This window comes from Oncorhynchus gorbuscha, linkage group LG21 (assembly GCF_021184085.1).
Source record: "Oncorhynchus gorbuscha isolate QuinsamMale2020 ecotype Even-year linkage group LG21, OgorEven_v1.0, whole genome shotgun sequence".
NCBI classification, from domain to species: Eukaryota; Metazoa; Chordata; class Actinopteri; order Salmoniformes; family Salmonidae; genus Oncorhynchus; species Oncorhynchus gorbuscha.
This window is the reverse complement of record NC_060193.1, coordinates 26,144,313-26,157,779: the sequence shown is the minus strand read 5'-3', so window position 1 is coordinate 26,157,779 and position 13,467 is coordinate 26,144,313. Positions and strand designations below refer to the sequence as shown.

Here is a 13,467-nt window from a genome sequence, read left to right as displayed (position 1 = left end):
AGAGTAGTGATACTAGTCGGGCGGGCGCGGGCAGCGAACGGTTCAAAAGCATGCATTTAGTTTTACTAGCGTTTAGGAGCAGTTGGAGGCCACGGAAGGAGTGTTGTATGGCATTGAAGCTCGTTTGGAGGTTTGTTAACAGTGTCCAAAGACGGGCCAGATACAGAATGGTGTCGTCTGCATAGAGGTGGGTCAGGGAATCACCTGCAGCAAGAGCGACATCGTTGAAATATACAGTGGTACCCCCATAGAGACTGCCATAGGTCCGGACAACAGGCCATCCGATTTGACACACTGAACTCTGAGAAGTAGTTGGTGAACCAAGCGAAGCAGTCATTTGAGAAACCAAGGCTGTTGAGTCTGCCGATAAGAATACGGTGATTGACTGAGTCGAAAGCCTTGGCCAGGTCGATGAAGATCGCTGCACAGTACTGTCTTTTATCGATGGCGGTTATGATATTGTTTTGTACCTTGAGGGTGGCTGAAGTGCACCCGTGACCAGCTCGGAAACTGGATTGCACAGCGGAGAAGGTACGGTGGGATTCGAAATGGTCAGTGGTCTGTTGGTCAGATATCAAGCGCATAGATTGAAAGTGGTGGTGTAGTTGGTTGTCCCTTTTTGTGATAAAGTATGTCAAACTGCATGACCCATTCACTTTACACACTATCAAACAATTTCTCTAACAGGCTATATTTTGAATCAAAAAGGTAGAGTATGAAGAATGAAAGCACAACTGTAAATACACACTTTTTCCTCTAATCGTTTTGAAGCAGGCATAATCAACCAGACATGCCTTGAAAAGACAATTAAAGACAAAAGGAGTACTCCAAGATTAAACTATTTAAAAGGTATGCAGGTCCATTAATACTTTCTATCCACTTTTAAATGGTCAAGTTCTCTGAAGATGTTCTCATCCTCCAAAAATATAACCCAAAGATTTAACAATCAACTAAAGCGCCTGTGGGCTGCCTTTCATAATAGCCTCCATATGAGTATGACTACTGTCTCTTATTGTATAGTGGACTCTCCGAAACACAAATAAATAGGGTCATGACCTAACAGCCACAACCCCAAGCTCTTTAAGATCATCTCAATTCTGACGCAGCCATAGAACTTGAGGCCAACCGTTAACAGAACAACCATAAGGATCCATATCAGAGAGGTAGAGAATGCAAACAGGTATAGAGTTTTGTTGCAGTACTCTGGGTTGGTGATGGACTGGTTGTTGCTCCCACTGCAGAAGGTATGGTTGTAGCTCTCGTTGGCAATGGTCTGGTTGGAGCTTCCGTCGCTGAGGGTCGGGTTGTAGCTTGTTGTTTGAAATACAGAGAAAACAACCCCACTACCTATAGTAGATAAAGTGGTAGGGAAATACATGTATAAATATAATATATTTATAACATTATAATTGACAGAGTCCAAGCCGGTGCCATACTACCACCATCAGTTGAAATTGGACTCACAGCTCTTGGATCATGGTGGATCCCTGAAACAAATTTCTTCCTTGTAAGGAGAGGAACCTATGTATCAAATTTGGAGACTAGGATCTAGTGGGGTGTTTACATGCTGTTGAAGTTATTGGAAGTTTGGATTTCCGAAAGGGAAATTTGACATGAATGACCCTCCAAGTTGTAATTACAAATGGGAAACGGAGAAAACTGACCTTTCACCTTTTCAACCATATTGATAATGTAGCTAGCTGTACCCGATTTTCAATGTTAAGCAAAATAGCCAACTTTATAGTTAGCAATGTAAGCTAGCTTATCAAACTAGCTAAAATATACTGAACAAAAATAAAGGCAACATGTCCGATGTAGAGGTCCTGGACTGGTGTAGTTACATGTGGCCTGCGGTTGTGAGGCCGGTTGGACGTACAGCCAAATTCTTTAAAACAACGTTGGAGGCGGCTTATGATAGAGAAATGAACATTAAATTCTCTGGCAAACAGCTCTGGTGGAAATGACTTAAGGTCCTGTTGCGTGACAAAATATGCCACACCTGTCAGGTGGATGGATTATCTTGACAAAGTAGAAAATGCTCACTAAAAGGGATGTTAACAAATTTGTGCACAACATTGAGAAATAAGCTTTTTGTGCGTATTGAACATTTCTGGGATCTTTGATTTCAGCTCATGAAAGATGGGACCAACAATTTGTGTGTGCCATGATTGTTCCTTGAAGGAAGGGAGAAAGGATGCATTTTCAAAATAAGTTCAAACAGTGCCACATATGTCTGGATTGGGAATCTCGCTCACCAGCAAAGAGGCAGAATATCAGAATGAGCAGACTGATCCATATGACCCATGAGCAGAACCCTTGACAGTCTTTGATGGCCATAAACATAGACAGTAACACCAGGACCACATAAAAACATCCCAACCCTATCAGGTAGATAGGGATGAAGAACATAACAGGGCAGTCATTGAAGCACTCAGCACCTAAAGATAGAGAGGTAAAGGAATTTTAGAAGGGTAGCTTTTGCATAATGGTTATGCAATAATGTTTTCGCAAAATGGTATTTCTTCACTACTACTTACCTATGACAAAGTGGACCAAGGGGATAACTGAAACAAGGATTGTAACAACACAGCGGATGATGAGAGAGATCAACGCTGGGGGAATAAAGAACAAGGTGTATCATAATTTTTTCCCATGGAGATGCATTCACTATTTGTTTTTCCATTGTCATTATTTGTACAAAGTGTACTTCATTTCAAAGTAACTTCTACTTACCTATAAAAATATGGGTGTAGGGGATAATTGAACCGATACTGGTAATGATAATGACACTGATCAATTCTGGGGGAATACATGACAAGACTAATTAGCATTTTCATTAGCATTATATATAACAATACAAGATAGGTTCAAAAGAAATCCCAAGTTCAAGAAACATTGGGAAATGTGATAATGCCTTCGAACCCGGTGTCGATGTTATATTGGTGAACTCCAAAAAGTAAAAAAATATATATTTAAAAAAAGGATGACACCTCATTTCACCAATATATCCTGCAAACACTGTCTTCGAAGGCATTATGACTTTTATACAGCGGGTTACCAACAAACAAATACAAATGCATCATTATTTGAATAAGTGACATTTTCTAGTGACATTTATTTGGACACATCCATAACAATGAGCTATTGATGCGCGATTTTACCTGGGACACTGTTGTTCAGAGGAGCTAGCCAACAACACAGCTAACACAATCACTTCCAACTGAAGCTGGACAGACTTCAAACTAGCTGCACTTTGTTTTGTTTTATGTTTTCTATTGATAGTTCTTTGTGTATATCCATAAAATGATGCTGATTCATGATTTCGACTGGCTAAGAAAAGCTGCCTACCTGTATGTCTCATCCCAACACTTTCATTACTAAGGGACAAGCTGGAGATCGAATTTGAATATTGAAACAATGTTGCACATGCCAGAGAGCAAGGTTTATACGAATATCCGTGGTTGAAAACTAAATGTTACAGTCGTTTAAAAGTAATTAGACAATGTCTAGATGCTTTTTATAGTGGAGATCAAGTTTCTGAATTGCCTGGCTGAGCTGATGAGACAGTGGATTGCGCAGTCAGATGGAACAGAGTAAATAGGCATTTTAACGCCATAGATTTAGCCTGTGGTAACTTGTGGAATCGACAACGTCTGGAATGTGGTTTTAACCAATCAGCATTATATTGGAATGTGGTTTTAACCAATCAGCATTCAGTATTAGACGAACCCGTTGTTTAATTAGGCTGGTCGCGAAGGGCTGGGGAAACAACCCATAGGATGCTATTCACAGTAATTACCATGTTTAAGGGCTTAATAAAAAAAGGATTAACATGATTTGATTCAAAACTTTATTTTAAATCAGTACATATATTTTTATTCGTATGATAACACCATATGATATAGTCATGGAAAAAGTCCGTCGTTAGTTCTGAGATTCTGAAGTTGCTAGCCAAACATTTTTCTAAGCCCCATCTAATGTCGGCTCCTTCCCTCTCCCGTCACTCAGTAAATGTACACACCATAAGTCCCAAACAGTCCCACACTGTTACCAGATTCAATACAGTGGCAATTAGAGCCTGGGGACAGTGTTACTAGCTAGCCAACTAAAGCTAACACACAATCACATCAAGCTGCTGAAATGACAGCAAACTGTGCCTTTTCATTTGCCATTTCCTGGATCCTGATAAATGAATTCGCCTGGCTCAGAGAAGCAGTCAGTCTCGTCCAAACATATTCATTCTATGGCATGATGTAGATCGCAGAAAAATAAACTGCAACATTGCCGCGCAGGTCAGTTGCTAACCAAATGCTAGCCTAGTAGCATGGGGAAATATATTTGACATTTTCCAGGGAAGATTCAGTTTATGAATTGACTGGCTGGGTTGTGGGACAGTGAAGGCACATGATAGTTTAAATTGAACTTTTAACAGCCATTACCTGGAGATTGTGGTGAATAACTCCCTGCTATCAACCAATAAGCATTCAGGATCCAAACAACTCATTTTATAATATTGCATACAATTTCTTAGCAGTGGCGAACCGTAATTATAGGACCTTCAGAGGGACAAAACGAAATATTTCAGTATGAAATATATATATATATAAATAAATAAAAATCTAGATCACTTAATGCGCCCAACATTATATCTTCTGTAGTCTGGACCATTCTAGTTCTAGTGAAGGATGAGCAATTATTTATGATGACATTATGAATGAATCAGACAGGCTTGGCGGCGCTTCGGGCTGGCACACGCAGAGAGACAGAAACAGCATGGACACATGACCCACAGCATAAAATAATGCACTATTTACACAACATATGGTAGCAAACACCACAGTCAATAGCATCAACAACAGTGTCACATCAATGGTGACAGGCTCATGGTGTTGAAAGGACAGTGACCATAATACCTGTGTACTCAATGGCGCTGAAGGAGAGCCCATTTTGGTCAAACACAGACACGGCTGATAGACGACAGGAGACAGCAGTCACACACAACATCAAATAATGTTAAAGTGTAAGCAGCCCATTCACTCCAGTAGGCCCCATCTAGTCAGAACAATACAAGAGCACCACCATTCCATGTCCAAAATTAAATTGACAAACCAGCTAGTACATTTGCAAATATATTTGAAATGCTGAACTGTTTTAGTCATTATTTTCAAAGAGATAGCTAACGGCAAGCTAACTGCAACAAAACAAACAGTGCAACTCACCAGATTATGATCATTTGTAAACAACATTTGAAAGAAGTGATGCTAGAAAATGTGCAACAAAATCCACAGCTGCTGCAGCTGCTGTCTCCATCGTCACACTACTAATACACAAGCTAGTGAACGTTGTTAGCGTGGGAAAACTACTGCTTGAAACACAAATTATTTTCTATTGCTCTCGCTTCTTCTTCAAGGTTTTATGGCAGACTACAAACAATGCAGTGCAGTGGTTCTCAATCCTGGTCTTGGTGACCCAAAGGGGTGTACAGTTTTGTTTTTGCCCTAGCACTACACACCTAATTCAAATCATCAATGCCTTTGTATTACTGTATTGCCACCACCTACTCTATTGGCTGTTATTAGCCTGCTATTCTGTATTATGAATTCATTACCTCTTGCGCTCTGAGTAGTGAGTTATCTAGGCCTTCGTAGACACGTCTCTTTAAAAAAATATTTAAAAACTTTTCACATCCATTGCAATTCAAAATGTGATTGTTCATTCCACTGTCACTCAAATTCTGCTCTAACACAGAAGCTGGACAGAGGCCTTCTGTCCAGCTTCTGAAGACCTAGCCAAAATTATAGCTAGCTATAGTTTTCTACCCAGAAAATGCCGACTGGAGAATTTCCTTTTCGGTATTAACCCTTCTCTTTCCAACACAAACTGAAGAGATGAAATCTGAAAAATATTACAATTACTGTGAAGATTAAATGGAAATTAAAACTAAATGTATGTAAGATATATACATTTTAAGAAATCATTTGGCCTTTTCTGAAGGCCCTGACGGTTCGCCACTTACCGTATAGACCCCTCAAACTCCACTGTGTTTTTTAATTGTTACCCTCGAAATCAATCAGGGACTGATTTAGACCTGGGACACCAGGTGGGTGGAATTATGTATCAGGTAGAACAGAAAACCAGCAGGCTCTGGACCTACGAGGGTAAGAGGTGAATACCCTTGGTATAGGCCCTTGCTATCTATATCTTAGCCATGCCCCCCGGTGGGAGACCTCTTGACATTAAAAATATAGTACTGTACCTAGCTACAGTGCCTTCAGAAAGTATTCACACAAAGACCTTTGTCAAGACCTTGACCTTTATCAACAATGTTGTTTTGTTCCAGCCTGAATTTAAAATGGATTAAATCAAGATTTTTATTCACTGGCCTAAGAGGATTTAAGTTTTTAAAAATGTGTACAAATTAATCAAAAAAGAAAAGCTGAAATGCCTTGAGTGAATACATATGCAACCCCTTTGTTTAGGCAAGCCTAAATAAGTCCAGGAGTAAACAGTAACAATCATATAATAATACGTTGCATGGATTGTGCAATAAGTGTTTAACATGGTTTTTCAATGACTACCTAAACTCTATACCCCACACATACAGTTATCTGTAAGGTCCCTCAGTTGAGCAGTACATTTCAAACACCGATTCAACCACAAAGATCAAAGATCAAATATTCCAAAACATGCATCTTGTTTGCAACAAGACACTAAAGTAATACTACAAATTGGCAAAGCAATTCACTTTTTGTCCTGAAAACAAAGTGTTACAGTAAGTTTGGGGCAAATCCAATATGACACACTACTGACTAACACTCTCCATATTTTCAAGCATAGTGGTGCATCATGTTATGGGTATGCTTGTAATCGTTAAGGACTGGGGAGTTTTTCAGGATAAAAAATAAACAGAATGGAGTTAAGCACAGGAAAAATCCTAGAGGAAAACACAGTTCTGTCTGCTTCCCACCAGCCACTGGAAGATTAATTCACCTTTCAGCAGGACAATAACCTAAAACACAAGGCCCAAATATACACTGGAGTTGCTTACCAAGAAGACAGTGAATGTTCCTGAGTTGCCGAGTTACAGTTTTGACTTAAATCTACTTGAAAATCTATGGAAAGATCTGAAAATGGTTGTCTAGCAATGATCAACAACACGTTTGACAGAGCTTGAAGGATTTTGAAGAGAATAATGGGCAAATGTTTGCTGTGATGACAGCTTTGCACACTCTTGGCATTCTCTAAATCAGCTTCATGAGGTAGTCTAGTCACCTGTAATGCATTTCAATTAACAGGTGTGCCTTGTTAAAATGTAATTTGTGGAATTTCTTTCCTTCTTAATGTGTTTGAGCCAATCAGTTGTGTTGTGACATGGTAGGAGTGGTATACAGAAGATAGCCCTATTTGGTAAAAGGCCAAGTCCATATGATGGCAACAACAGCTCAAATAAGCAAAGAGAACCGACAGTCCATCATTACTTGAAAACTTGAAGGTCAGTCAATCCCGATTTCAAGAACTTTGAAAGTTTTTTCAAGTGCAGTTTCAAAAACCGTCAAGCCACATGGCAAGGGTCTAGAACACAGATACGCACCTTTAAAGTCCATTGTGAGAGAAGCACACAGACCTGAAAGAAGACACAGGCAATGTAAAATACCCATCATAGCGTACTACATACTTAAACTGCATACTGTTTACTCATCGTCTATTCATTTTAACACGTACTGTTAAGTGAAAAGTTAGTCGTACGCCAAAGAGGCAACGCAGAAGTACCTCTTGATTGGCTTAGGTGAGGCGAGGCCGAGTGCAGGTGGATTTTTCTTCACATTGACCCGCATTAACCACCTTGATTATAACTAATTTAACATTTGATTAATTTCTCTAAACTTTGAATAGAATAGGAATTTAGTTATAGGCCTACTCAGGCTGGTTATAGGCGGACTATCACATTTGACCTATACCGTAGTAGACCATATAGCCCATCTATCCTATTTTAAAATGAAAGCAGACAGAAACAGATACGGTACTTTGGTTCCAGTTCAAAAATATATATTTTTATTATTTTACCCCAATTTCATGGTATCCATCGCTGCAACTCCCGTACGGCCTCGGGAGAGGTGAAGGTCAAGAGCCATGCGTCCTCCGAAACACAACCCAACCAAGAGCCGTCCTCCAAAACACAACCCAACCAAGCCACACTGCTTCTTGACACAATACCCATCCAAACCAATGTGTCAGAGGAAACACCGTACACCTGGCAACAGTGTCAGCGTGCACTGCGCTAAGCCCGCCACAGGAATCGCTAGTGCGTGATGAGACAAGGATATCCCTGCCAGCCAAACCCTCACGACACTGGGCCAATTGTGCGCCGACGCATGGGCCTCCCGGTCGTGGCCGGCTGCAACAAACCCTGGGCTCGAACCCAGAATCTCTAGTGGCACAGCTCGCACTGCGATGCAGTGCCTTAGACCACTGTGCCACTCGGGAGGCCGCAGTTGAACATATTTATTAGTGAAACCAGTGCTGTAACATACAGTACCATTCAAAAGTTTGGACCCACCTCCTCATTCAAGGGTTTTTCTTTATTTTTAATATTTGCTAAACTGTAGAATAGTGAGGACATCAAAACTATGAAATAACACACATGGAATCATGTAGTAACCAAAAAATTGTTAAACCAATTAAAATATATTTTAGATTTTAGATTCTTCAAAGTAGCCACCCTTTGTCTTGACAGCTTTGCGCACTCTTGGCATTCTCTCAACCAGCTTCACCTGGAATGCTTTTCCAATAGTCTTGAAGGAGTTCCCACATATGCTGAGAACTTGTGGGCTGCTTTTCCTACACTCTGCAGTCCAACTCATCCCAAACCATCGCCATTGGGTTGAGGCCAGGTCATCTGATGCAGCACTCCATCACTATCCTTCTTGGTCAAATAGCCCTTACACAGCCTGGAGGTGTTTTGGGCCATTGTCCTGTTGAAAAACTAATTATAGTCCCACTAAACACAAACCAGATGGGATGGCGTATTGCTGCAGAATGCTGTGGTAGCCATGCTGGTTAAGTGTGCCTTGAATTCTAAATAAATAATTGACAGTGTCATCAGCAAAGCAGCCCCACATCTCCTCCATGGTTCACTGTGGGAACCACACATGCAGAGATCATCCGTTCATCTACTCTGAGTCTCACAAAGACACGGCGGTTGGAACCAAAAATCTAAAATTTGGACCAAAGAACAGATTTCCACTGGTCTAATGTCCATTGCTTGTGTTTCTTGGCCCACTCAAGTCTCTTCTTCTTATTGGGGCGGCAGGGTAGCCTAGTGGTTAGAGCGTTGGACTAGTAACCGGAAGGTTGTGAGTTCAAAACCCCCCAGCTGACAGGGTACAAATCTGTTGTTCTGCCCCTGAACAGGCAGTTAACCCACTGTTCCCAGGCCGTCATTGAAAATAAGAATTTGTTCTTAACTGACTTGCCTGGTTAAATAAAGGTAAAATTAAATACAAAAAAAAAATGAGTGCCCTTTAGTATTGGTTTCTTTGCAGCAATTCGACCATGAAGGCCTGATTCACGCAGTCTCCTCTGAAATGTTGATGTTGGGATGTGTCTGTTACTTGAACTCTGTGAAGCATTTATTTGGGCTGCAATTTCTGAGGCTGGTAACTCTAATGAACTTGTCCTCTGCAGCAGAGAACCATCATAGCGCTGGATGTTTCTTGGTAGCACTGTCTATAGATGTGTCTATTTGAGAATGGTTACATTTTTCCAGCCCTATCCCTCAGCTGTTAACCAAAACAGTGGCGGGGGTTCCTGGTTTGTAATTGTTTGAACTACAGATTGCCCCTTTATTGCTCCCAGTCATAAAAGTAACACTCACAGTAATAATGAATGATAGTTACAAAGTCCTCCCAGTGTTGGTGCCACCGTTTCCATGTAATAAATCTGTGCGGCTCTCCTTTGAATTTCAAAATCCTGATGTGGCCCTCGAGACAAAAAGCCTTGGGCTACCCTTGGGCTAGATGCTTCACAAATAATTTATTATGTTAGTGCATTTTAAATTCTTCAGGGTTTAATGCATTTTTATTCACTCTTTTAATTGACTGAATAGACAAATAAGCTGTCTCAGAAAAAGTTCTATCAATATGCCTTCAAGAGGCTTTTCTGCACATATCAGATATGTCTATGTCCTGGGATCTTTTTGGTTTCTCACAACCTCATGCTAATCACATTAGCCTACGTTACCAATCTTGAAGTAGTTTTAATTAAAGAGGCTATACATAACTTTCCCAAGATAGGCTTGCTTTTTAACCTTCCATATTTATCTTTAAATGAAATGTTATTCTTCATCGAATCATAGTATATGCCTAATGTGGGATAGGCAGTGATTTGAGACTGTATTTCATTCAAGTGTTACGGTAATTCAAACATTCTAGAGCGCAGAAATTACTTGGTAGGTTCGGCGCTACTGTAGCTTGGGACATACAATTTAAATTCTGCATAACGACACCGCATTTCATACTTCACTGTGGGAAAGGGGAATAAATACCTGTCGTGTTGACATGCTTTTTAGTTTGTTTCCATGACTGGTTTCACATTTCTTTCCAGCGATCATAAGGTAAAATAGATATAAAACAATTGTCATTCATATTTACAAACCCCTTATCAAAACGGATTATTCATTTACCTACAGTGCATTCGGAACATATTCAGACTCTGACTTTTTCCATATTTTGATACGTTTGTCTTATTCTAAAATGTATTAAATTATATGTTTTCCTCATCAATCTATACTCAATATATATCTTATAATGACAAAATGAAAACAGGTTTTAAGAAATTTGTGCAATTTTATTTTTTTATAAATTAAATTGAGGTCAGGTGCATCCTGTTTCCATTGATCATCCTTGAGATATTTCTACAACTTGATTGAAGTCCACCTGTGGTAAATTTCATTGATTGGACATGATTTGGAAAGGCTATATAAGGTTATATACTGTATAAGTTCCCACAGTTGACAGTAAATACCAGAGCAAAAACCAAGCCATGAGGTTGAAGGAATTGTCCATAGAGCTCTGAGACAGGATTGTGTTGAGGTACAAGTCTGGGGAAGGGTACCAAAACATTTCTACAGCTATGAAGGTCCCCGAGAACACAGTGGATGGCCCCCATTATTCTTAAATGGAAGATGTTTGGAACCACCAAGGCTCTTCCTGATGCTGGCCGCCTGGCCAAATTTATCAAATGGGGGAGAAGGGCCTTGGTCAGGGAGGTGAACGAGAACCCAATGTTCACTCTAACAGAGCTCCAGATTTCCTCTGTGGAGATGGGAGAACCTTCCAGAAGGACAACCATCTCTGCAACACTCCACCAATCAGGCTTTTATGGGAGTGGCCAGATGGAAGACCCTCCTCAGTAAAAGGCACATGACAGCCCGCCAAAAGGCACCTAAAGACTCTCAGACCATGAGAAACAAGATTGTCTGGTCTGATGAAACCAAGATTGAACTCTTCGGCTTGAATTCCAAGCGTCACATGTGGAGGAAACCTGGGCCCATCCCTACGGTGAAGCATGGTGGTGGCAGCATCATGCTGTGGTGATGTTTTTCAGCTGCAGGGACCGGGAGACTAGTCAGGATCGAGGAAAAGATTAACAGAGCAAAGTACAGAGAGATCCTTGATGAAAAGCTGCTCCAGAACCCTCAGGATCTCAGCCCGGGGCAAACGTACACCTTCCAACAGTACAATGACCCTAAGCACATAGCCAAGACAATGCAGGAGTGGCTTTGGGACATGTCTCTGAATGTCCTTGAGTGGCCCAGCCAGAGGCCGGACTTGACCCTGATCGAACATCTCTGGAGAGACCTGAAAATAGCTGTGCAGCGACGCTCCCCATCCAACCTGATAGCGCCTGAGAGGATCTGCAGAGAAGAATGGGAGAAACTCCCCAAATAAAGGTGTGCCAAGCTTGTAATGTCATACCCAAGAAGAATCGAGGCTATATTCGCTGCCAAATGTGCTTCAACAAATTATTGAGTAAATGTGATATTTCTTCTTTAAATAAACGTGTAAAAATACGTGTTTCTTAGATTGATGAGAGAAAAAAATGTAAATATGGATATTTACATGTTCTTATCAATAGCAATTGTCTTTTTTAAACATTTCTGTGCAAAAATGTATGGAGAAAAAAAACTTGGAACTGACAGGTTGCTTGACCTTACTCATGGCTTCCTCACCTGTAAAGTCAAATTCAGATTACGGTATATCTGTAGACACACATCCGCCACACCTTCATTGATTCGATCTCCACTGCCAACAAATAGCTAGTGAATAGCATGCTATTCTCATGCTTAAGTTCAAGGTCCAGAGAGAGAGAAGTGCATAAAAAGGGAATTCCATTCCATTTACTAGTTCTTAACTCAGGTCGGAATTCCCCCCATGACACATTAATCAGTTATATTCTTTAAGAATTAATGTTTATATATAATTAATTTGTAAGTCAAAAAATGGATAAAGAGGCTACACAACTTTCCTAAGATGCTTTCTTATTTTAACTTTCCATTGATATTTCTTGAAATCAACTTTGATTGTTGATACATGCATAAACACCATCTGTAGTCTTCTCTTACCTGATAAAGCAACAGAATCCTTTAGGTGAAGACAGACCAAAATAACTGCTACGGAGTGCCTCTGACTGGATTGTCTGTCACGCCCTAGCACTCCGATTGGCTTATTTGTCTCAAAGACTTGAACTATGACTAGCCCAATCTGATTTGATGATATTTTGCCAGAGTCTGACCAGGCAATAAAGGAACGTTAGAAAAACAACGGCACTAGAAAATGTTGATGAGCAGGCAGGGCAAAAACAAAAACATATATATAAATAAATTGGTAGCACTTGTCGCACACACGAAGCCATAGACCGTCTGCCATCTGCCCAGTACAGCTGAAACCGGGTTTCATCCATGAAGAGCACAGCTTCGGCTGAGACGGTTCCTGGCAGTTTGTGGAGAAATTCTTTGGTTGTGCCAACTCACAGTTTCATCAGCTGTCCGGGTGGTTGGTCTCAAATGATCCCGCAGGTGAAGAAGCTGGATGTGGAGGTCCTGGGCTGGCGTGATTACACATGGTCTGTGTTGTGAGGCCAGTTGCACGTACTGCCAAATTCTCTAAAATGACGTTGGAGGCGGCTTATGGTAGAGAAATGAACAATAGATTCTCTGGCAACAGCTCAGGTGGACATTCCTGCAGTCAGCATGCCAATTGCGCGCTCCATCAAAACTTGATACATCTGTGGCATAATGATCATGCTGTTTAATTAGTTTCTTGATATGCCACACCTGTTAGGTGGATGGCTTTTCTTGGGAAATGATAAATTCTCACTAATAGGTATGTAAACAAATGTGTACACAATATTTGAGAGAAATAAGCTTTTTGTGCGTATGGGACATTCCTGAGATCTCATGTTTCATGA

At 40.6% G+C, this 13,467-nt stretch overlaps 1 protein-coding gene across 1 annotated transcript; it reads right to left on the bottom strand.

Annotated features, from left to right (window-relative positions):
- Positions 1-670: 670 nt before the first annotated feature.
- Positions 671-12,686, bottom strand: LOC124007705. The gene is made up of 6 exons (XM_046318413.1): positions 12,623-12,686; positions 7,592-7,624; positions 2,734-2,799; positions 2,538-2,612; positions 2,256-2,438; positions 671-1,347 (listed from the first exon to the last, which is right to left on the bottom strand). The coding sequence occupies exons 2-6, from the start codon at positions 7,602-7,604 to the stop codon at positions 1,010-1,012; spliced, it is 675 nt and encodes a 224-aa protein (XP_046174369.1). The 5' UTR covers positions 7,605-7,624; positions 12,623-12,686; the 3' UTR covers positions 671-1,009.
- Between the last annotated feature and the right edge of the window lie 781 nt (positions 12,687-13,467).